We start from the raw sequence: 25,375 nt of genomic DNA, 5'->3' as shown, positions 1-25,375 counted from the left end.
TCCCCCACCGACACATGCAGGCACACTACCACACCGCCCCCATCCATTCCTCCATCTTCTTCAACCCCTACTCCTCCACACATTTCAGTCTGCTCCTCTACCTGTGTGGCTTCCTTCAGGCACACTGTGGATGGCTCTTATCTGCTGCAGTGGAACATCTGAGATACTCCTCAGAGTCCTGGAGCAAGTGAAACACACTGGCACACACACAGGAATGCATAATTACACATACATAGATAAAAACATCCATAAAATCCCCAGAAAGGATTAATTAAGGTCATTAAAGACCAGACCAGACAAGACACAAACACAGACACTATAGTAAAAACACATGCAGGGTACCTCTCTCACTATCACATTATACTGCACATGTACAGCTACATGTCGATTTCTTAAGTTTGTTTCTGTTCAGTTATAAAAGTAGTTTCCTCTGGGCATCTGTGTAAGTGGCACACAGTATATTGTATATATTATATTCTGTCTGAATACTCAACTCACACAGTTTTTGCACGCTACAGTTTTCCACAAATGAAATTCCTGGCATTCAAACAATGGATAAAAGGTATGTACAACCACATCACGTCTCTGTATTCCAGTCTGTGGACTGAAAGTGATCAGCGTGCCTGTGTGTGCTTGTGCCGGGGCTCTCCACTGAAGTCCTTTTAGAATCACTGCCAGGGCCAGATACAGTGCAGCTCTGGCTCTCATCTTTCACATCACCTCATTTAGACACCTCCTAAGAGCAATCCATGGGCCCTTTGAAGTCAGGACAAAGCGGATGGTTACGAGAAATCCATTTTTCACTTTTCTTTCTAGAGGCAAAGCTCTTTGTCTACTCCCTCTCTGCGCCTGTGTCTCTTCTTGTCCAAGATCCCTCCTTAAACACTCTGTGGTTATCCTTTCTTCTACCTCCACACTTTTATCTTTAACTTGAGCAGTTCAATGAGAACAAGAACAAATAAACACTAAATAAGGTAGGGGGAGGATGAGGGAACATGGAGGACAGAACGCTGGCCAAAATATGATTCACTCAATCGCAAGTTTAAACAGAGTAAAAACTTCCTTTTTCAAACTTGTATTACTTGTTAGAGACCTATTGCGGACACATTCTCTATACTTTCCATGATATCAGCTTATCCGTTTGACTGACGAACAGCATAAAACAACATGGTAACAAAATGCAAAAAGTTACTGAGAATATGTCAGCTCTGTTGACTGGAGCCTGACACTGGATTTTTAAGGTGACACAGCAACAATATTGCTGCCAATATTTGCCTGCTGAACAAAAATAAGAATCCCTTAAATGGAGTTATGAATGTGATGTGTACTAAGCGGGACATATAAAATGAATGAAAAATAAACTCATAAGTTCTCGTTGGTGGAGAAACTGTGTAATGGTGATACTCAAATCTACCTCAAACATGTCTTTAATGTTACTGTGCTGCAACGTCTTGACACTTGATACCAATTCATCTGTGACTAAATTAAGTTGCCCTGCAGATTAACCCGGGTTGTAGGCAGAAGTAAACATGCCGCCATTACTGAGGTAGCGGTTATCTCATTTCCATGTCTTTTTTAATTATAAAGCAGATCCTGGTGCTATATTAGTACTACAAAAGTATCAAAGTGGTCAGACCACAGAGAAATGCACTCAGCCATGCCCCAGGCCCAGCCCAACTGTGCCCACCATCCAACCCTGCAGGATTTGATTTCCCTGAAATTTGCTTTATTTTTCTTTGATCAGAAGAGAGGCTCAGAGCCTCTCATCTGATTGGCTCATCGGCCTGTTGTTACTAGAGCTACGTGGAAGCCTGAGTGGGGAGATGTAAAACTACACTGAGATGATTTTTGGTAGAACAAACCACATCTTCTGTAGAACCTGTTACATGTTGGAAATTTAAATAATTAAAATTCCAAAAAATAAAATCTTCAATTAAAATAAAATCATTGCAATTTCAATAAACGTCATCTACATTTGTACACCAAAGCTGGACGTCTTTTCACTCGCAAATCATCAAAACCACACAGATGTGCTGTTTTCAACGGCTCCGACAATAAAAACCCACAAGAACCACTATAGACAGATGGTGATCCATACAGTGAGCCAGCTGTAAGTTTGTGTTAAGACTATAATGAACAATGAAAGATAACCCTCCTCCCTCAAGTATTCAGGGTATAAGGCTTAGTGGTAATTAAATCTTCCCAGATATAAGAACAAAACATTTGAGCTACCTGTGCTATGATACACACCTCGTTAACACAGACTGCCTTCATGTCTCAGAGGATTTTACTGATCTCTGCTTCCACTGTTAGTCAAACTGCAGTCGGTTCAGCTGTGCCACCACAGTAATGGCAGCATCGTTAGGGAACAAAACATGCAGCTCAGCCAGCAAATTAGTGTATACTATCAGCCGGGTCGATGTATCGGTCAGGCTCTACTCACAACCCACTGCTACTCTGACGCCATGTGCCTGTTTATCCTCTTCCACAGCCAATTATGTGTGTTTGTCAACTGGTCCTAAAAGCGTTAGATACAAATAACAGTGTAGCCACAGATGCAAACACAAGAGCAGAGAACAATGAGGAGCTTGATGAGGCTGCAAAGAGGAGAAAAGTGTCCGTCACTGCCACCCTGGCTTCGCCTTGTCTGTTTATGTCCTGATGAAAAGTGATTCTCCATGTCCCTCTCTTCCTCTCTCCTAATGGGCCAGGTGCTGCTCCTCGCTCTCCCATCATGTAACTCTCTCGAGGAAGACTCTCAGAGAGGCGCTGGTATTTTAAGTATGACAGACTGCAGTGTTTCTTGTCTTGCCCCAGAGCACCTCCAAGCTGTTTAAATCTGATACCTTCTTATCATTTCACCAAACTGAACTGACTTTAGTGGGGAAAGAGTGAAGTGAAGAGAAACTGACCCACATTTGTGACACAGTTGCTTGAGCAAAAATGGAACAGCGAGAGGAAGAGGGGAGTCTGAGGGAAATTCAGAGGTGGACAACAGAGTGATTGCTCGGCAGAAAATTTACTAAATTCACTCCAGCACTGTATTTACCGGTCAAGAAACATGGAGGTGATGTCTGCAATGTAAGAGACACATAACGCTGTGATGGTCGGTAAAAGAATTCACAGAGCCTAAACAGAGAGGGCTGTGGTTTAAAATGTAATGCCTTCTGTTGATGCAAATCTTGCACTTTATATTTGGTTTTGACAAGATTTCTTTGATTTTTTTCTAACTTTTATTCACTTTGTATGTGTGTCTATGTGGAGATGTTAATAATCTACACTAAAGGCCAAAATGAGTCCCTCAGTGTGTTGTTAATAAGCTTTCTGACACGAACATTCGAAGATAGAGAGACAGCAGCAAGATAATTGCTACAGGGTACAAAGGAATTCAGCTTAAAATGAAAAGCAGCAGGGTGGCATGAAAACCCAGAAACCCCTTGCTGGTGGGAATTATGGCCCTCTTAGACATCAGAGGCACATCTAATGTAATTATTTCGATTAGTCTGCATCAAAGCAATCAATAATACAAAGCAAAATCTGTGAGAGAGAGCTGTCTAAACATGAGACAAGTATAATTCAGTGTTTCTGAGAGAGAACATGTGATATGCAGCCCTCTCTAACACGCTTGTGAATGATTAACAAGACCAGCTGGCAGAAAAAAAAAACTTACTCTTTGCTCTCTGTGATTATCTTCACTTACTATCCCACTGACCACTCTACTTCTGTCTCATCTGTCTCTTTGAAATGGAGTTAAAAACCTCTTCTTTCCAGTTGCCCACTTGAGCAATTGGTCATTCATTTATGTGCAGGAAGTAGTGGAAATTGTTCGAAAGCAAAAAGCCTCATAATTGCCTTATCAGCAAATGGGACTTGAGTGTAAGCCATCCACTGCCCTGATTTCTCCAGCAAAATGGATTAAATAAGATTTATTGGGGCCTTTCAATGAATATGAAAAACCCGGATTGAAACATGAGTTGAAATGAAGAGAGAGAAAGAAGGGAGAGGGGAGAGGAAGACAAATGACAGCTCTGCATATATTAAGAGGGTTAAAATATTAATGCAGTGTACTTATGTGCAGTGTTATGGTATACTTCCGAAATGGTCAGTGAAAAAAGTGAGGTCATCACGTTGACCTGAGACATTAAAGCCTTATGTGATTTTTCTAACAGCGTGCTGAAACTCACGAGCTACTGGTTCCTTTCAGCATTCCTGAACAGGAAACTGATAATCTTGTTGACAACTCAGATAGTGTATAATCTACACACTGATAAAATGTACTGTATTTTCTGTGTTTGGCAAGAAAATATCATGACGAAAGCAACATGTCTGATTGCCTGCAGGTCACACATGGTGCATTTGTGTCATTTGACTTAAGGATCTTTACATTTTATTTCATTTTTCTGAATTATAACATTTTTATTCATTCATTAATTAATTAATTAATTCATTCATTCATTCATTCATTCATTCATCCCAAAGGAAAAGTTACACAAACAAATTACACGACCAAACGAACTATGCATAGTTTATCTGCTGGGCATTAAAACTGGTTGACAGGTAAATGTTACTGCTGTCAGCAATATATCTAACAATACAGTAAATGTTGTATGTGGGTTAATATTACTGTATGTAATGCAGAGACTTTAATGCTGTTTTAAATTTCTGCTTCACGGTGTCTACTTTATATGCTCGACAGTACATAGACATTTTGTGATCTTGCTGTCTCCCTTGTGTTGTTCATTAATGGTTTTTTTTTTAATGTTTTCATGAATGTTTACCAGATGATTTATTCAACTTTCAACATCAACCTTTCCACTGTCAACAGATGTAATGCAGCCATTTTGCTAATGCAGGAATGAAAGAGCAGCAACAGGAAATATCCCACCTCTTAAATAACATAAAATAATCGTGCATTTGTCATTGAAGCTAACTTTATCTTTTGTCAATTTTACAGCATTCTTTGGAGTAGAAAGAAATAATTGAACACATGCAGTCCTAACTTCAATATTCTTTTAATTTCAATTCTCATCATCTCTGTTGTCAGCCACAGTGTGGATGAAAGAAAAGAGAAAAAGAATGGGAGAACTTCATCATTGGGTGAACTCCTGACCTGCACTGCACAGTCAAAGATGTCAAATTTAAAAGAAATGAAATTGCTCTACAAAAGAGAGGAGTGTTCTTACTCTATCTAGCCTTTGAATCAAAACCCAGCATGAAAAGGGAAGATTCATACTTGGTTAATCTTGCTTTCTTTACCTTACCAGGTTATGAGGCTAAAAATAAACTTTAATGTTAATTTAGTGTTTTGAAATGGCACTGTTTGTAACATACGAAGGTCTACTCTGGTAGAATTATTCATCTTTAAATCAAAAAGGCGGCAGGGTAGCTCAGGGTTTAGCACTTTAACATTTTATACATTGGTTCAAGTCTCAGCTTTGGTCCTCTGTGGAGTGGAGTCCTGTGATTGTGAATGTGAATATGTTTGTCTCTTAACATGTGTTTGTCTCCTCCTGTATTCAACTTGTGATTTGCGTGTGATCTGTCCAGAGTGTCTACTGTCAGCTGACAAGCTTTCAGTAATGCCATCTGGTCATACATTTTGAACATTTCCTTCTAGTGCCTTAATTTGACAACCAAAACCTCTATGGTATTTCATTTGGAGAGGACTGAGGATTATAAATTACAGTCAGTTTTTTTGCAGCACTGCAACAAACTGATGAGCAACATGAGGGTGTGCTCCATCTAAGCTTTCCCCTCAAAGCCTGGGATGAAACAGGAAGGAAGTGTGTTCTCTTATTGAGAGCTTGTCTACAGTGGGACTTCAAAGTCTTTTGGCTGAATGCCTTTATTTGAAAGGGCTCCCTGAGGAAAGCAGCCACCTGGCTTGGTGCAGTGATGGCAGTCAAATCACAGCAGCAGGGGGGTTTTCAGTACTTTGCAGCATCAAAAAACAAGCTGCATGGATTGGATTGTCATGGCAACTGGGCTGGGTTAGTGTTTGAAGTGGAAGGAAGGGAATGGATGAGGAAAAGAGAGAGAGACACACAGAGAGGGAGGGAGAGAGAGAGAGAGAGAGAGAGAGAGAGAGAGAGAGAGAGTTGTTGTCATCTATACAAGAAGGACTACAGCAGCACTGGGACCTCGTGGAGCAGTACTGTCAGAACTGGGCCCTGACTGTCAACTTCAACAAGTCTAAAATCATGATCTTCCAAAAGACGCCCAAATCTCACAAAACCAAATATCAAATCAAATCATTGAACACCCATCTAGATCACACCCTCATGTGACCCCCCTCAGTTGTTGGGTCTCTGTAATCAATGTTATAAAAACTATGGTCTAGACCTGCTCTATGTGAAAAGTGCCATGAGATGGCTTATGGCCTTCTATGAATAAAATTTGACTTGACTTGAACCTATGCTATGATCAACAGGGGCTAAACACCAGTGCCTCAGGTAATGTTGGTCTGGCAGGGAATTCATTTAATGGAAAAGTATGTAGAACATTTTATGCAATTAGAAGAATATTCTGCAAAATAGAAAGACAGACCAATCAGAATATGTACTAAAATATTTGACAGTGTAATCCAACCAATCACCCTTTATTGTAGTGAAGTTTGGGGTCCACTCAGTCATTGGAACTACACTAGCTGGGACAAGCATCCTATGCAGGTCCTGCATTGATCATTAACATTAGAAAGAGAAGATTTAAATTTTTGTTGTTCACACTGAGATTTCAGACACTACACCCAAGAAGTGAAGATCAAGAAGAGTCCCTTCTGTCAGCTGGCCCCATGCTGATCAAATAACACCCAGTGCTGATCAACCTCCAGCACTGCTTTTCAACCACTAATCAGAGTAAAGCAAATTATTAGGTTCACAAAAGATGCCTATCTGGAACATTGGAATCAAACCAAACTCAAAACAAACCTCTTCTGCTATCTGGCCCTAAACCACAAATATAAACTGGCAGAGTATCTCTGTACTGTCAGAGCAGAGACACATCCTGACCAAATACAGACTCAGTGACAACAGTCTGACCAGAGAAAAGGAACGACACACGAGACCTGGCTACCAACAGAGGAAAGAGTTTGTGGTCACTGCACGACAGGAGAGGTACAGACAGAGAGGCACTTCCTCTTTAAATGTGACAAACATAATATTTTCAGAGTGGAATACTCTGTTAATACCAAACTTCACAGAAAAGCCACAGATTTTGCTTGGATATGGACACACAGTGAACTGAGTGACACATAATTACAACATCACTGAATATGGCAAATAATTATACTGATATATTTATTGTTTTTTTTGCCATTTCCTTTTCTTTTGAATCGAATTATTTTAGTCTATGTAATGAATTATATTCCTTTTTTCTCGTCACATTATTGAATTGTATTATCTTTTATGAGTCTGCAGTATTGTTCACCTGACATTCACGCCAATAAATTCTGAATTGAATCAAGAGACAGAGAGAGAGAGGGAGAGGGAGAGAGTCAGTCTCTCTTTGTACCAGGTGATTCATAAAACAGTCCGCCCAAATTTAAAATGTCATTTTACTAAAAGCATCAGGGTTTAAATGTCTGAGCTATAAATTCTCTACAGTAATCGATTCAGCATAATAACAACTAAAAGTGCAAATCAGTGACTGAGAGATTTCATTGATCCCCTCTGACCCGTGACGGTATCCCTCAGTATTACATAGAGAAACTGTTATCAGAGCTCTATAAACCACTGTGACTGACTGTACCCCTGATATCTGACCCACAATTTAAATGTCAGGTCATCCCATTGCAACATACCAACCACAGCTCTCCACTGATCTACACATGCTATTGACCGGTGACCATAACAATCAATGATCAGCCATCAATTCATTAAAAACGCTCCAGTGAACCAAGAAAAAAATGAAGGGTTGCTAATGAGGGATAAGAGAAAAGATGAACTTTGAAATTGCTTTCATGTGACAATGTTTATACAAAGATATCTCTGTATTCTGTGATTGTTTATGTATGACAATTCTCAAAGTACTTGGTTACATTCACTTCTTTATAAGCTTTTTCATAAGTGGGTCAAATCAAAAGACATAAAGCAAAATACAAACATGGAAGGTCATTACACACAAACGGCAACGTTAGAAAAAGCTGTGCAATATCTAGGATTGCATGCATGATTTAAAAGATAAACCAAAATTTGATATGACTAAAGGTCTCAGTGTGATTGTCAGATTATCTATCAGTGTCTGAAACCTGCTGAATCAACATGTCCGGCAATTTTTGTAACCTTCCTAAACAGATGATCCAACAACATAATCCCCCTCTTACATGGCAGTTGGCCAAGTGTGCAGAAGAATGACAGTAGGCTTGGTCTGCTCTCTTTGTTTATTCTTCTTATCATGACTTTTATCAGTAAAACCACAAAAGCCTTTGAGGAGACACTGTTTGAAAGTGAGCGGCATTATCCCTATTTGTACAGTTCCTATAAACTCAATGGCGTCATGGGGAAGTCAACATGAGACAAACAAGGACAAATTCAATGGTTACAGTGGTTCATCTTAATCTGACATTAAGCACTTTTTGTGAGTAGCGTGCGCTACAAGCAGCAGCTACTGGTCCAGCTTGGTGGCACTGCCAGACCGGAGCGGGGGAAAAAAACAACAAGCATAAACAAGCTGCCTCTGAGTGATTCAGATGTGTTGTGAAGCACAGCTCAACCAACGGCTCAGTTCTGTCTCAGCCATGCAAATATCTAACTGACAGCTACAACAGCAGCCCGGCTTCCACTGCACATTTAAATCTATTCAAATCATGGCTATGTCAGAATGACAACTCCAAACTCCAGAGAAAGAGGCTGCCTGGGGGCGTATAAGCTACAGAGCCTTACTTCTGACATTTCACGGTAAAGGTTCAAATGTTCAAGGTTCACGTTTGGCTCAGCTTATTTATTGCCTATGATAAATTACTCACAGCTGCCTGGAAGAATAACGTAAGTTAGTGTGTAGAAAATATGACTATTTGAGTTGTATTCCTTGCACGGAGCAAGGTATCAGAAAAAGCAATCTGGTGGGCGCTGGAGAAGATGAGCGATTTAATCAGCTTTTAACAACAATTGTTAATACAAAAGTGCAGCAGCTGTCATTTCATCAAGAAAAAAAATTACTAGTGTGAAATAGGGGTGGCTACCCTTACAGCTACATTTTCTTCTTTCAGCAAAACCAATATATGAAATGGCCCGGTGGTAATGAAGAGGTAATCAGCATGTCCAAAGACAGTGATGCCAGGCAGGGAAAGACAGACAGAAAGCGGCAGAGACAGATTTGAAGAAATACAGGGAGCGTGAGAATGAAGCACACCTTTCAGGTGACTGGTGTCTAGTGAGCAGAGATAACAGTCAATTTACATCACCATTTCCATCACCGTTAACCACACGTCTCAGTGCTCCAAATCAAAATTTCATTAAGCCCTTTCTTCAGCACTGGGAAGGCATCCTTAAATTTTTTACGCTTGAAATAAGAGAGATTTTCTGACAATGTTCAAGTGAGTGGAACAATACAGCTAAAGAGAGAGGGAGTGTAATTATTTAAGCCATCCTCATTCCAGGTAAGTTTCTCTTATTTCATTTACTCTTCCTTTCCTGCTCTGCGTCCCTGCTCCTGTCACTGTGTGCAGCAGCTCCGTCATACATACGCCGAGCGCTCGGTGTCAAGCTGCATTCTGTGTGAACTGTGTCAGATGAAAGGAATCAACACATTAGAGATCATTTTTGAATAAGTGGCTCAGAAATAGGCCAGCATAAATGTTATAAATACCTGTACCCACGAGACAACGAGAAGCTTAATCATCCTCTTCACTCTGCTGTCAGACAGAGCAACCTTTGATTAGGCCAACATGAGCTGTTTGTTGGCAGCAACTCATACTGTACATGAGCACTCACTCCAACAAGTATATTATACAAACTCCATTATATCATCTATGACTAATTTAAGCTTCAGATGGGTTTTTTTTTTTTTTTTTTTTAACACATGACTCAATGCCTGTCTATGATGTACAGCTTTCATACAACTGCAAAAACAAGCTAATTGTTGTGTTGTTAAAGCGATATTAGAAAAAAAACCCTACTTATTATGAAGCAGATGTATTAGCTGTTTGGATACAGCTGTTGATTTTTAAGAAAAACAGGTACAGTGTATGACTTGTGGTACAGTGGAACTGACAGGAACACAGCAGGTTTACTCTTCATGGGAACTAATAACAGTGATTGGAGAATACTAAAATTATATAGGTGTTATCCTTTAAAGATCAGTGTGAGCAGTCAGCACTGTGATTAGAGGCAATGGTTGCTACACTGAAGGAGTAAGTACATACCTGAACAGAATATGTGGCATGTCTTAGCTTACAATGAACTCCAATGCAAAACCGACTGGAGTTGAATCAAGTCGCACAGAGGAAGTATTTAATGTATAGGATTATATATCTATTTATTTATTTTCATGGTATTTCCTCACCCCTGTACATCCCCAACTGTTACTGACTGTGGGCTTGTATTAGCTGTTATCCTTCAGTTGCTTCTGCACCATCAACATCATTTACAAGCCGTGTGATTGGTTAAGCTTATCACTTGAATCCAGGGTGTCTTAGCCCCTCTTCTGAGCTGCCCGGTCAGAGCTGCTGCCATCGCTAAGTCACCTCCATTACATCAGCAGACTCAGCTGAAGCGCTGAATTTCACACTGAATTGTGTTGGCATCAGCAGAGCCTTTAATCAGCCAAAAGGCTCTAAATGGACAAAAAAAAAAAAAGCTCTTTCCGGACCCCTGGCTCCAACTTTTGTGAACGTTTAGGAAAGGAAATGAACACAACCGAATGTTTGAGCATGAATTTGTTTACACACAGACCAGCACAGTGGAGTGAAAAAGAAGTCCTAATCGAAATTCGAAGAGAAAAACAGAGCTAACTCAAGCGCAAACAAAGCCTTCTGAAATCACCCAGGAACAGCTAATCCAAAAGAGTTTGGCAGCGCTTTTCTTCTTTTAACACTTTTCTTTTTCTGCTTTTGACTCTTTGCTCTGGTAAAAAGTGAATCACTCTTCTGTGTCACGTCCACACATATACAGGCTACTGTTCTTCTATATCTAAGTTCTGCCCTGCTAAGCAGACAGGTCAACAGTTTACATTCTCCTGTTTTAGGGTCGCTGCTCTGAGCCAAGCTGTTGTTCATGCCAACTAATAAAAAGTGCAAGATGGAAAAAAGCTGGTACCACGTTTTAATAACATCGTATACAGTGTCTGGCTCAACTGTCACAATATTTAAGCGCTGCAATGACGACAGCTTTTCTCACACTCCTGAAAAGCAATAAATAACATCATAAAGGTGTTGTACAGAGACATCTAAAGCTCATATCAATAACCCTGCCCTGAACTTTTGCCGTAAGCATTCAGTGTTGATAACAAAGCCTAGCCTTCACCTGGGTGGCTGATATCCACTGCAGGTAATGGTAGTGTCTGAACATCTTATCTGTGCAGTTTTACCCTGTGTGAAAAGATTTCCATCCACATTTATATTGCTGAAACCTTTCTTTCTACAAGACACTAACAGAGAGGCTGGATGTTATGGTTTAAGAAGCAATACTGTGTCAGCAATTATCAGCATTATTACTTAGCACTACTGTTCCCAGTGCTATGGTTAACTTTACTCTTGCCAACTGAAAAGCATTTTATATCACCTGTGCAGGAGAGAAACAGCAGACATTTAAACCAAAGCTTAGTACCACTTTGTGACCTGAATTCTGCACATAAACTGCATGTAACCCAACAGCTCGAAAGGCAAATTTGTCAAGTCAAAATGCAACATCTACAAACTGTTAGTTAATGGGTCTGCTGTACGGAGCTGATACGCCTTGTTGATTAAGCCCATTAACTGTCACTTGCAGATATAAACCAATATTGCCATGAGTTTGAAGTGTCAGCTGTAACCCATCATTTTACAATTTTTCACTTCATCTGCTACATATCTTGTCTGTCCAGATGTTATAGATCCAATACTTTGCTGCCATTTTAACCTGTGTCATTAACAGCAGTGGCGACAGCAGGATTATATTTCTTAGTACGCACAAGAACTGCCTGTCTGCTTGTAGGTTACCTTTAGGTTTCCTGCTCATCTAGCAAGTAATAGGCTACAATATACTATTATATACTAAATATCCCAGAGAAATGTGCAGTATAAGTCGGCATTAAACAGGCAACGGATTTCCGTGTTTAGTTAAATAAACCAAAAAAATCATTTAAAAAATGTACAGCTGCCGGTGCCACTGATTAATAGGACACTGGACAAAGGGTGGATACCCCTGAGCAGCTAAATCATGGCTTAATAGTTATGTCTTATTGATATTCACAATGCAGAGGTATAATGATGACAGCAATTGATTGAAGGGCTGGACCATATGACAGAAAGATGAGCAGAGAAGATGAATGGACTGCACAAACGATGAAATGAGTGGCTGATGCTGACTGAATGTCAATACACTAAAAAAGAATCAAGGTAAGTCCTGTCATTTTGTGGATTTTTAAAAAATAAGTCTGCAAGGTTTATTAGTGACAAAGTTTTCAGACCCTCCATCAGTCGCACAAGTTAAGTTTGTTGACTACAGATGTGTCCATTTCCAGCAACGGTAAGGCATTATTACATCAGCAAAGGTCCAATCAAAATGAAATGTCAACCTACATTATGACACCAAAATGCTAATGTGCTTTGAAAGAGACTCAGGGAATTGATACCATACCACAGCTAACGACATCAGTCCTTTTCTTCACCATTATCATCACCATTTTCATCTTCTTATTGTTTCTCTTTTTCTTCCTCCTTTCTCTCTGTTTTTCTCTTCGTCTCCCTCCGTCTCTTTCGTTCACTACAGGTACAGATGAAATAGGGCCTCTGCGTACCAGGCCATAACTTGGTAGAGGTCACAATTCACTTCCAGTAGATTGGCTGCAGATTTATGCCTCGTCTCTAACTCCCATATAGTGCTGACGGAGGTGGACGAGCAGCAGCCGGTAATCACAGAAAATTGCTGTGTTGGGGGAAACAAATGTGTGAACTCCGCAATGACAGAGCAGAGAAAAGAGGGTGTGTGTTTGTGTTTGTGCATCAAGTGTGCGTTAGGTTTAATTTTAACCCAAAACAGTCTTACTCATGCTCTGGATTAGGTCAATTCTAGGCTCATTCAGAAATGTCCCACACACACCAGCTGCCAACTGTGAGTCTGGTTTTGGCCCGGGGTGCACTGTCTTTCACCTCTGAACATCATTCACTGCCATATGCTGAGCACTTGTCCTGTGAATGTCCTGAAATTGGCACGCTGCTGAAACATAAATCTCCCGAGAGAAAGCATTTAAGCTGCTGTTATAACCACAGGCTGCTCAGGAGAACACACACAAATGCACAGAGACAGGAACACACACACTCACACTCTCACACACACACACACACACACACACACACACACACACACACACACACACACACACACACACTCACACAAGGAAACAATGATATCAGTTTCAAAGCAGCAACATTCTCCAGAACATGAGCGGGGGCCGAAAAAGAATGTGACATTTCCAAGGTGTGTGCTGTCGCATGGCAACTATGGCAACTAAACCAAAAGGCTGTTAATTTGACTGAGTCAGTCCACCTCGCACTGTTGCGTAGCTCCTCCCCCTTTAAAGCGGGCTCAACCAACAGGAGCAGAAATTATTTTTACCCAACTAAAGAAGCACCTGTTCCTGGTTGGACATTACAGCAATGTTAGCGTGTGTGTGTGTGTGTGTGTGTGTGTGTGTGTGTGTGTGTGTGTGTGTGTGTGTGTGTGGGTGTGTGTGTCTGTGTGGTATGTCAGTTTGTTACTTGAAGCATTACATACATGTAAATGTGGACAAATGGTGTAAATATCTGAGGCTGAACTCTGTAACTGGGATATTCTAAGTTGCCAACAGTGGTGGAGGGTGGAAATGGTGACTTAGTGACTTACATATGTCATACTGGTGATGATTTATGAGGCTATTTCTGTCTCAATTCATATATTCATTTTGAATAGAAGCATATCTCTCAAAATATGAAGCTTTTCAGTTTACCAATATTCCACCAACACAATTTAACAAAAGCTATTTAACAGTCCATTTCAAAGTGTCTGATGGAAAAACTCAAAAAGGGAGTGTTATTTTAAAGCTTTGAACAAGGAACATATAAATATATTAAAGTTTCCTGTTCCTAAATGACGTGAGCTTTTTGTCCAATATGGGAAAGCACCTGACCTGGATGCTTTCTAAACCTCAAAAGGTCGTTGTTTGATAGGTATGGGAAACGTGCCAACTTGTAACTAATGTTAGCTGATTCACAATGACAAGACACCGATACTGTCATGGTCACCACCATCATCAGCAGCAGCACCATCACTATCATTGTTGGTATTGTCAGATCTTTCTTTCTCCATCTGTGCAAGCGTTTGTACATTGTGTGTCAGTGTGTGTGTCAGTGTCAGTGTGCAGAGAGCATGCAGAAACATAAAAAGGCAGCCAAATGGACTCTGAACCAAACACATACAAACATGAGAGAGTTATGACTGCAGGAGTTTACATAGCAGTACCCTGTTTAAAAATACAGCAGTGTTGCAGAAATGGAGGCAGAGCTCACATCACACTACAATCCACACAGTTTGCACCTGTTTCTATCCACAGAGGAAACAGAGAGATTGTATTATACCTCCAAACTATACCAGACTGTATTATACTTCAACAACTACTTCAACGTCTAATCTTCAACAAGAGTAACATTGTTCAATCTCCTCTTTTGGCAACGGTCCACCGGTGGAGGGAGGCGAGTAAAAAAATCAAATTAAGCTTATCTCTGGATCCAGGATGTCTTAGCTCATCTCCTGAGCTGCTGCCATCGTTAAGTCACCTTGATTACCCTAACAGACTCAATCAAGAATCAATGAACGTGTCTTGTTACAGTTCTGAAGGTCTTTACAGAACACTACATTTCTGAAGCTGAGGCCATATTGTCCGTACAACAAGAGAAATCCTTAAGTCTTGAGTCATCAGCTGAAAGGCTTGCCAGAAACAAAAGGCGAAGAACAGCATAACTAAACAGATCTGACATTGCGTTTCTGCTGCCGTCAAAACTAAACTTTGCCTTTCTGACCTTAAAACATGGCTGAAATCCACTGCTGGATCAGACTCTGACAGAAGAACTCCTCACTGGATGGAAAAGACAAACCTTGGGATTAACAACACAGACCTTCTATCAACCTTCCTGCCTCTCTGTCTCAATGTCTCACACACATGCCAACATAACCAATGCCTTGCAAGTTACAAGTAAGTCTCCACTGTGAAGTCCTAAGCCTTTTTCAATCCTAAACATTTAATAGCCTAATCACTAGGAATTAGATACAGAGGCAACATAGGCCTATTTAACTGCTGATATACATCACTGTTGATTGATTTATTTGCTTATTGATTTACACACTTACCATTGTTTGTGCAGCGTCAAATTTCTAACGAAGTTGACTAAGTTGCCGTCTGTGCTTTTTGAGCTGCACAGTCTGAATCGGAATGCTTACCCTTAATGTTTGAATGCAACAAGAAAATCTCATGGGGTTATTTTTTCCCACCATTCTGCGAAGACCCGTCCCTACTCAACCTCTGATTGGCTCTGACCCTGATGCTCTTCTTCTGTGAATGCAGGTGGGGGAAAAAAATAAGGCACGTGTGTATGTTTGAAACTGCACCCTGTACTCCTCCTCCAGCAACATCACAACCTTAAAGCATATTGGTAATTCAGATATTTAAGAAAACTGTTGATTGTTTTTTGTCAAGACAAATGCTGCAGTGATTGTTACACCTGTTTCCAGGCCTGACAGACCCAGCCCAGTCGTGACCTCACTCCCAGAGGTAACCGCTCCACCACCTGTCTCCTCTGTCCCAGGTAAGAGCAGTCATAAAAGTATTCAGGTCCTTTACCTAAGTACAAGTAACAATACAGCAATATAAAAAAACTCCATTCCAAGTCCTGAATGAAAAATCCTACTTAAGTAAAAGTACCTAAGTATTAGCACCAAAATGTAGTTAAAGTATAAAAGTAAAAACACTGGTTTGGTTTGGTCCCTCTGACGTAAATTATTATATATGAGATCAATAGATTTGATAGATTAGATTTGAACATTTATTGAAATGAAACCACCTGAGAAGTTTAGAGGGAAAAATCACCATTTGGTGGAGCTGTGACCGTGTGACCCGCTTTTTGTTAGATGTCAGAAGAAAAAGACTGGAAACCACTGGTTTAATCTTCAACAATGTGTTGTATTTAAACAATATTATCCATTGTGTAAAACAATCTTAAAAGTAACTAGTAATTAAAACTCTCAAATAAATATAGTGGTGTAGTAAGTATAATATGAAATGTAGTGTACTTAAAGCATAAAGTAGCATAAAATGTAAATTCTCAAGTACCTCAAAATTGACGTTGAGAACATGTACTTAGTTACTGGGTAAGATGCCTAATCCTGACCCAACATCTTTGGCAGAGATGCCCCATCTGACTCTGAGCCAACATACAAAAAAATATATATTATTGCGGTGTGGTGAAAAATTTTGGGTGCACCTAAATTATGTTGTAGTCTGGAGTTAGTCTGGAGCCCTGAGTATCATCTTTTGTCTATCTCATGTCCTATCTCCTGCCAAGAACACCTTTCCCTCCTGTTTGTGCAATTTAATTGGCTTCGGTGGGACTGATTCAAAGAAAATCTGTTGTCAGGAAAACAATAAGTTGATTGGCTTTTTTATATAACGATTTTTAATTATTGGGCTCCGGGAGGATTTCAAGTCATTCTGAGACAAAGGGCAAACATCCAAGCAAAGTCACAAGTCATTGCTATCAAAGTCAAGTTTGAGCTGCAAGTCTTTTTTGATTTAGTCAAATCAGGTCTAAAGTAATCAGATTCATGACTTGAATAATAATGAATAAAAAATGTTTTTCCATCAAGGAGAAGGAGCTTTTTTTCCTATTTGGCATTAAAAAAGTCATAGTGCGAGGTCTCCAGGAAATAGTAAAACTGAAAATAGAGTAAATAGTAAAAACTGTATCCATCTGTGACAATGTGTGTTTGAAAGTAAGCACAGTAGGCACACTGAGTACAGTTCTGCTGTGCTTCTGAAGAATCTGAGGAATGCTTTTACTCATCAGCCATCAGGCTGGGTCTCTAACAAACACACACATAACAACTGGACAGAGCATCGTAGCTTGTTTAAATTGGTCTGTTGAACAGATGTGTGGTACCATGATGAATAAATGTGAGCAAAAACATGAGACAAGGCAGCTTTATAAACACATACACACTTTTGTGTTGATTGCAGTACAGAGGAACATAGCGGATGCCTTTCTTTATGCCCTAATAGAGTTTTGTCCGGGCTGTGCTTGGTATCAATTTGAGTTATTATGTGTGTGGCAGGACTGCTATCATTGCTGAGAGACAGAACAGACACCCACACACGTAAACACATACACACAGACAAAAGCCTCATCATTCAAAATCCTTGCCGTATGACAGAAGCGCAGGCAATAATGATGAATTGATGCCAAAGAGCCTCTCTCTTAGTGGGAGAATCACACTCAGTGCTTGTTATGTCTGACCGCAGACACACACTTTTCCACATACACGAGCAAGCTAGACATCAAAAGTGGTCCCTGGGATTGTTTTTCTATCTGTCTGTCTCTTTCTCTCTTTCCATAAACTTTTTCCTTATTGATTGTTTCGTAGAACTTCATATATTCCCTGAGGGCGTCTCCTCTTTTTTCCACAAATAATGTTAATTTATTGTAGGTTGCCAACATAATGGGCTCCTTTCTCTGTTACCAAACAGGAAAAGCAGTACACTCATAAATGATGTGTGTATGTGCATGTTGTGTACGAAGGTGTGTGTAGAGACGTAAAGTCCCAGTCAGCACTCCTTGTCTATGGCTCCAGTAAAATACCCTCTTCTTAGGCAAACATAAAATCAATGATAGCTATTAATAAGTCTACCTCTGACTGCCAGTGCTGATACAGTAATAGCACAAATAGAACAGGAACACATTACGCACATTGAGCTGTTGTATTGGTTTTTAAAGAATAGAGGCGCTATAGGCAAACATGTACTCAAGCTGTAATGTAAAAAAAAAACTGAGCAAACGACAACTTGACCAAACTGAAATAGCCTCTACAAATTATGCACACACTTTCAAGGTTAAACTGAGAGGAAGTTCTTGATAAAAATTACTGAGTGTGATAATGTCTGGTAACTTGAATTGCACAACCTTCTTCCTGGTTATTATTAAAGCTATAACTAGAGCGCAGAAAAAAAACACAATGCACTATGGAATATTCTCACAGGTGTCAAGTTAAGTGCTGCAGGTGCAGCAGTTCAGATTTCTCTTTTTTTACACCACTGCTCTTTCAGTGGCTTAATTCAGAATGGACAGGAAAAGCCTTGCTTTCTGCTGTGCTACTAAGACTATGAATGGAAGATGGGTCAGTCTCATTAAGCACGAATGTGAAATGATAACAAACAAGAGAGAAGCTAACTGTGTACTTGAACCCTCAAACATAAACATGTCTTGCAAAAGAAAACAGGAATAGCAAATCAAAGACATGATAATCCTGAAAGCAGTCTGTAAAGCATCACAATGTTTGAAATGCCAAATAAAAATTTAGTTTTTTTAATTTGTTTATGTTCCATTCATGTCAGCACAGCTTTCCAATTGTAATTTCCAAGCGATTAAATACATCTAAATGATATAAATGATATAAATGATTTTCTAATAATTCTAGGCGTACCATGATAATTACAACCAGAACACTCAACATGACCAACACAGAATTGAACTGGTGTTGCCATGGTAATGAGTACTGGATCGTGCCATGACAGCAGTATATGATAAAGTTGTAAAGTTGATAGTTTCAAGCAGCTGTCTCTGAAACATGTAAACAAAATACACCTTTGCTGTGTAATACATCAGCTTCCCTGAAGCCCTGTAACTTTCCATGGCAACACAATTCAAATGCTGCAGAAATCAATTTTGCATAGGCAAGATTATACTGTATACAGTTTGTTAACACACAGGCCCATTGTATTTTTTTCAACTGTGTCTGCAGATGCACACTTCTTATCTATTGTTGGTGCATCATGGTCTCCAGGCCTCAAAGGGCTCTTGGATAAATATGTATGGAGAACCACAAAAAAAGTTAGTCCTGGCTTTACTTTTACTGCAGTGCAATATAAACTATCCAACTATCCAGGTGGAATACTGTGTATTGATTTCCTCATTGCATTGTGATAATTTGATGTTTAACATTTCAAACCTGAGATGAAGGAAAACATTGTTGCTGTGTGAAAACACTGAATGAATCTGGGCACAAAGCAGTGGAGGCTGCCTTGTGGTATCAACAATGATCTTTACGAGTGCAAGCTTAAAGGTTCGGCCAGACTGACACAGATGAGCTGGTTATGTTGGTGTGGTGTCTCACCTTGTTCTGGTCGGTCCAATACAGGAAGTAACCCTTGGGGTCGACTGTTAGAGTCACCGGGGTCACAGTGGTAGAATCCTGGAGTTAAACAAAGAAAGAGACATGTGGAGTCAATGTGTGTCTGCTTACAACTGTGTATCCCTGTCTGTGTTTTTACATGAGTGCATACTTTTATGTGTGTGGCAGAATATTCTCTGGGTAAAAAAATTAATTCATTTCTCATGATCAAAGTGCAATTTTTGTAATACTGCACGCATACCACAATCTGCAATGACATTAAAAGTGCTGTTTATGTTGTAAGCATGCACACAATCCTTTCCTTCTAGGGTACTTTCCCCACAATGACCTGGCATCACCACAAACGACCAAGTAGCCTGGTGTGTGTGCGTGTGTACTTGTACTTGCTACATAGTAAGGACCAAAAAAAGCATTTTACTGACAGAGTGAGGACATTTTGGGAAAGTGAGGACATTTTAGCCGGTCCTCACTTTTTGAGACACCTTCAAATCACATTTTGAGGGTTAAGACTTGGTTTTAGAGTTATGGTTAGAATTAGGTTTAGGTTAAGGTTAGGGTTAGGGTTGGGGTTAGGCACTCAGTTGTGATGGTTAAGGTTAGAGTAAGGGGCTAGGGAATGCATTATGTCAATGAGTGTCTTCACAAAGATAGAAGTGTGTGTGTGTGTGTGTGTGTGTGTGTGTGTGTGTGTGTGTGTGTGTGTGTATGTGTGTGTGTGTGTGTGTGTGTGTGTGTGTGTGTGTGTGTGTGTGTGTGTGTGTGTGTGCGTGTATTTAAGATGACTGCAAATATGAATTTCTGGTTGTTTCACAGCTGATGTTTCAATCTTTCCTTTCTTGTAACAGACAAATGCTTTCCCACAGTTCCCACATACAGACAGCTCCAAACCTCACACATACAAACACACACACAGTTTGACCCTGAGGCATACATGGCAATGCCAGATATTATTGGATGCTTCTATAAAAAGAAAGCGCCTTTGCTTTTTTTTTCTGTGTCCACAGTGGCCATGGTTCAGCTGAACAGTAGCATATTGTCCTCCTCATTCAGCCATGGCTGTGAGATCAGGATGATGGAAACTGCATTTGCTGTACAGAGCAAAAAAAATCTTCAAAGTGTCTTCACGAAGCTTCTAATGATGCCCCTATCCCAGCATTGGGAGACAGGGCTAATGGTCTGCATCTGCTACACGCCTGTCATATCTGGGTGTGACCCTGTGTGACTTGCAGTGTAGGATATCATGAAAGGGTTGAGGTGGGAGCTGGTAGACAGCAGAGGAGTCTGTGCTGAGGTGTAGAGAGCTATTAGTACTGTGAAATCATTTCATACTGTCTAAATAAGACAATCACAGTTTATGGAGCCTGGCACACCTGCTCCATGACAGACTAATAGTGAAATTCACCCCTTTATGAACCCATGGAGAAATTGAAAAGACAGAGCAAAAGACAAACGCAGGAGAAAAGAGGGAACTGAGTAGAAAGTAAATGAAACGACTCATTCGGTGCTGGAAATGTTAAGCTGCCGCATCTGAGGCATTTGCTATAGTGACGTTTGCTATGGCAACCCACCATTCCCATGAAATCTATTAGAGACTCAAGAGGAATCGTTTTGGCTCTGTTCACATGACTGCACAATCTTTGCAGGCTTGATTGAATGACAAAAGACGCAGCTCATGCCACTGAACGTATGCAGCATACGCACACACAGTACTTAGAGCTGGAGGGCAGGAAAAAAGCCTCATGTTCGCACTTCTTAGGCAGAGCATCTCATAACAACTGCAGCCCCGTATCTCTGATCTCTACTCAAGTAACAATCCACAGCCCTATTTCTTCAGTTTAATTCATTCAGATGAATATCTCTTTCCCATCCTCCATCAATGTAGCAGTTACTCCTACAAAAAACTTTTCAAAATGATAATGAGTTGGATCGATAATTTTACAGTACGCTGTTTATAATTCCAATAAATTCACTCAGTGGGCAACATGTGGTGACTGATGGATTATCTGGGACGGAGATGGCTTGAGAGCAGTGGGAATCTGCCTAATGATGTGAGAGCAGTTATTTTCACAGATTCTTTCTTAATGTCCTAACTCTCCACGGCCACCACTACAAACACATTAAGCCATTATGGACTCAAAGATCCCCTCATGGGTCTGCTCATTTACGGAAAACATAACTACCTATAACAGTGTAGAACAGACTTGAGAGTGATTTGCTGAGGTTACTAACTCTGGAGTGGTACAGCTCATGCTTTTTATTGCCATTTGACTATTTGGAGGATTTGCCATTAATGGGAAGACATTAGGTGGTTTGTGGCCTGCTCTTTGCTGAATTTGGATGAAATTAGTGGCCGACTCGTGAAAGTGCAAAACACCCTGAGGGAAGCCATCCTGGGCTGGAGATGCGGCCATTATCTTCAGGGAAGAGTCTGTACCATTAGCCATCACCTGAGGGGGCATGTTAGAGAGGAGCTTTGAACTCAACCTATTTTTGTTCTGAAAGCTAATGACACATCTTATGACTTATAAGGGATTTTAGGCTCCCCTGTGGCACTTGATAATATCTTATTCAATACACACCAGACCAAAAGAGCCTGATACATGAGTAAGTTCAGAAAAATCTGTTTACACAGACCCAGCATAATCTTTCACTAATCTTTCACATATTTCAGATCTTCCCTGTCTCTGTCAGTGATCTTTATGACAGAGGGTCTGTGGATTTGGATATCTGCCTGTCCTCCGCTCTCTTTTAACAGAAAGCAGCCATTGCTGCTGAACATACCATTTATACTGACTGACAAATAATAACACAATTCAAGTAATGTTTTAAACCACAACCAGATATTTCATGAGCTACCACAGCAGCCAGTCGTCTGCAAGAGGCAGCAACAAAAGTACAAGGTGTGCACGTGCATGTCTGTGTGAGGTAGGTTGGAGAGGTCTGGGACTTTGAGCCTTTCACACACATTTCAAGAGCTTTTCTGATTGCTCCTCTATTCTTTTTCAAAAGTCAACCACCAAACACTGTGTGCTGAAGTCTGCGGGACTTCTCTTTACAATTTCAGACTTTCTGTTCCTGAAAACCCACGGCTGTTGTTCATGCAGTACAGTCTGCATCCTTGCACAGTAAACAAAACTTGACTGAATGTTCAGCAGTGCAACAAAATCTGTCGTTTTCACTGAAACTAAAAAGTAAGTAAAGCAAATAATTAAAATTCATATACATTCAAATATTGGACTTGTCTGTTGCTTGTACAATTTCATGTTGAGGGAGATTAGAGTGGAGCCCAACATTCAAAGCAATGATGAGAAGAAAATGATTTAATTCTATCATTTTTTTTTTTACTGACAATCTACCATGGCTGTTTCTTTTTCCATCTTTGTATTCTTCTGTGATTCTTTCCAAGAAATGACACAGAGACAAGAGAGGAAGGAAGGCGTGTGTGGGAAATGACACAGAGAAAGTGTCTGTGCGTATGTCTGTGTTTGAGGGTGTGTGTTGAGCAGGAAAGGCCTGGTGAGCAGTTGGGTCTGGAGATATGACCCTCATGTACAAACTGCAGTACACAAACATGGCTGTTAGGGGAAACAGACACACAGCACGCACACACCTCTTCTCACAACATGCCAACCACAGAGCTGAAGTAGGGAGCACTAGTAATGACAAGTTAAGGAAATACTCAAGTTGTCTTATTTAAGCTTGAGATTGATGATTGACAGAGTGAGCATAATTTCCTCTGCCATCTGCACTGACCACATTCACACTCCTCTAACATTGCTCCACTAAGGCCATCTGTGCTGTGGTGAATCACCTGAACTCAGTGAATGTGAATATTTCACTTGAAATCATAAAATTAAATTTCAAAATGTCACTTATATAAAACCAGCATAACAGCACAGTTCATTATAAAAACCTGACTTCCTGCAATGCTCCACATGTAGGTTTAAGTACAATGTGATCTTTAATGAACATCTGATTCTCCTCTCACACAAGACAAGAGCAGGATACAGCAGTTCACTCAGCAGTAACAGGTGAGCACATCTTCACATTTTCAATACAGGAAAAGTGTTTCCCTGAATGAAAGTGATTGACTGATCATAATTGTGCTCATATTCAAACGTTCACACAATAAACATGCATCAAGGTTGGAGAAGCCAGAGGAAGGCAAGCAGTTATTCAAATGAGATGGGCTGTGGATAGGTGTGAAACACGTATTACACAAAGTCCCTTTCAGAAGACAGACAGTCATTATACTCAAAGCATATGAGATGAAGTCAACCATTAAATACAATAAGGTCAGTCCATTTAAACACAATTTTAAGGGCAGGGTCTCTATTAGATTATTACAAGGATGTGAGTATTTGTTGTTTGGAGAGGGTGCAGTGCAGCCATGGCTGTCTGTTAAAAGGCTACTACTATGTTTTTGCCTGCTACTCAACAGCAGTGTGCAGTTTTAATCAAGGTCATTCCACCACAGCTAGATTGCCAGTAGTATAAAAGAATGACAAAAAATAGGAAAGACAGAAGAAAAAAAAACAAAAACAATCATTATTCAAGTATTGCCTGGTGGTTACACTGCCAGCCACAGGTTCAGCCCCGATACACTAATTAATTATGGTTAAGTGATAAAACGTTTCCATTGAAGGTGTGTATGTGTGTGTATGTGTGTGTGTGTGTGTGTGTGTGTGTGTGTGTGTGTGTGTGTGTGTGTGCGGGGGGGGGGTTAGTTCAAATGTCTAATTTTGATTTAATGAGCGGCGCGCGCATTCTCACACATGTCGTGCACGCGCGCAGCAACAGAGGCGCGCGCACACGCACACGCACAGACTGTAGATTTGGAAACGTAAACAACTCACATGTCACTACACAGCGCGGCACTACAGCGTTTCTCTAACGTTAACCGGCCCGGGCACCGGCAGGCAGCCCCTGTCCGTCAGCGCGATCCCCGCTGACAATGAAATCTGCCGGCCACTGTTGCAGGAGCAGCCGGTACATGTTGCAATACATCTCAGCGGTGGCATGTGCATGCAAACAAAGCGTGCAGAAATGAACACAAGAGAACTCACTGCCGGTCTCTCTCGCCATTACTTACATCATCCCATTTCATAAATTTGTTGCCCTTTCTTAGGCTCTCGGGCACGGACACTGGCTTGAGCTGCAGCGCATGAACTCCAGGCTGTGCCCCTGCCATTGACTCTTCTACTCTTCTCGACGCACAGCAGGGGTAGAAATGAGTCACTTCGCTCCCGTCTACTCTTATGTATCTTCCTCTCCTTCTGTAATCTGCTTAAAAGCAGGCTGACGGAAGCCCACTACTGCTGCCAGTATGTCATGCCCGCAGTGACGGCGGCGGTGGCGCGTCTCGGCTTTGGAGAGCTGTGGAGGCGGACGCAGGCGCAGCGGACCGGGGCCAGTGATTGACTGACTGAGCGACATGCAGCTAAAGCGAAGACGAGGAGAAAGAGAGAGAGAGAGAGAGAGAGAGAGAGAGAGAGAGGAGGAGGAGGGGGAATCTGAATGAGTTGCACGTCTGGTCTCAAATTGAACAAGTCAATGCGGGGACAGGATCAATGCTTGAAGTGATCTAGCGCCTCCGTGCGTCCTAGGCAATATGGTGGGCACAAATGGCCCCAAGATATGATGACAGGTGACACGTCGGGGATTTGAAAAGCCTGAAGTGATGTCATACTTACAGCAGGTGTATGCAACAGTTTGTTTGGTTAATGCTGTCTTGTGACATTTTTAAATGTGTAAACGTGTAATACAAGATAACATTTTTATATTTTATTTCTTTGGTCCCAATTAAA

At 40.7% G+C, this 25,375-nt stretch overlaps 1 protein-coding gene across 3 annotated transcripts in view; it reads right to left on the bottom strand.

The window, feature by feature from the left end:
• plcb1l (phospholipase C beta 1-like) overlaps window positions 1-25,061 on the bottom strand; it is a 110,552-nt gene extending 85,491 nt beyond the window's left edge. The window contains exons 1-2 of one of the 3 annotated variants that reach the window (XR_011691101.1): window positions 24,661-25,061; window positions 19,551-19,628 (exon numbers count right to left, since the gene is read on the bottom strand). Coding sequence is in view for 2 of the 3 variants with exons in the window: in XM_071478782.1 (XP_071334883.1) it covers window positions 19,551-19,628; window positions 24,661-24,759 (177 nt within the window). In the remaining variant the exon portion in view is untranslated. The remainder of the gene's footprint in view (window positions 1-19,550; window positions 19,629-24,660) is intronic. The other 2 variants (XM_071478782.1, XM_071478781.1) reach the window with 2 other exon arrangements.
• Window positions 25,062-25,375: the final 314 nt, after the last annotated feature.

The sequence above is a fragment of the Trachinotus anak genome, unplaced genomic scaffold (assembly GCF_046630095.1).
Source record: "Trachinotus anak isolate AG129_WGS33_773 ecotype Australia unplaced genomic scaffold, CSIRO_AGI_Tana_v1 ptg000005l, whole genome shotgun sequence".
NCBI lineage: Eukaryota > Metazoa > Chordata > Actinopteri > Carangiformes > Carangidae > Trachinotus > Trachinotus anak.
This window is presented reverse-complemented; position numbering and strand designations above follow the sequence as displayed.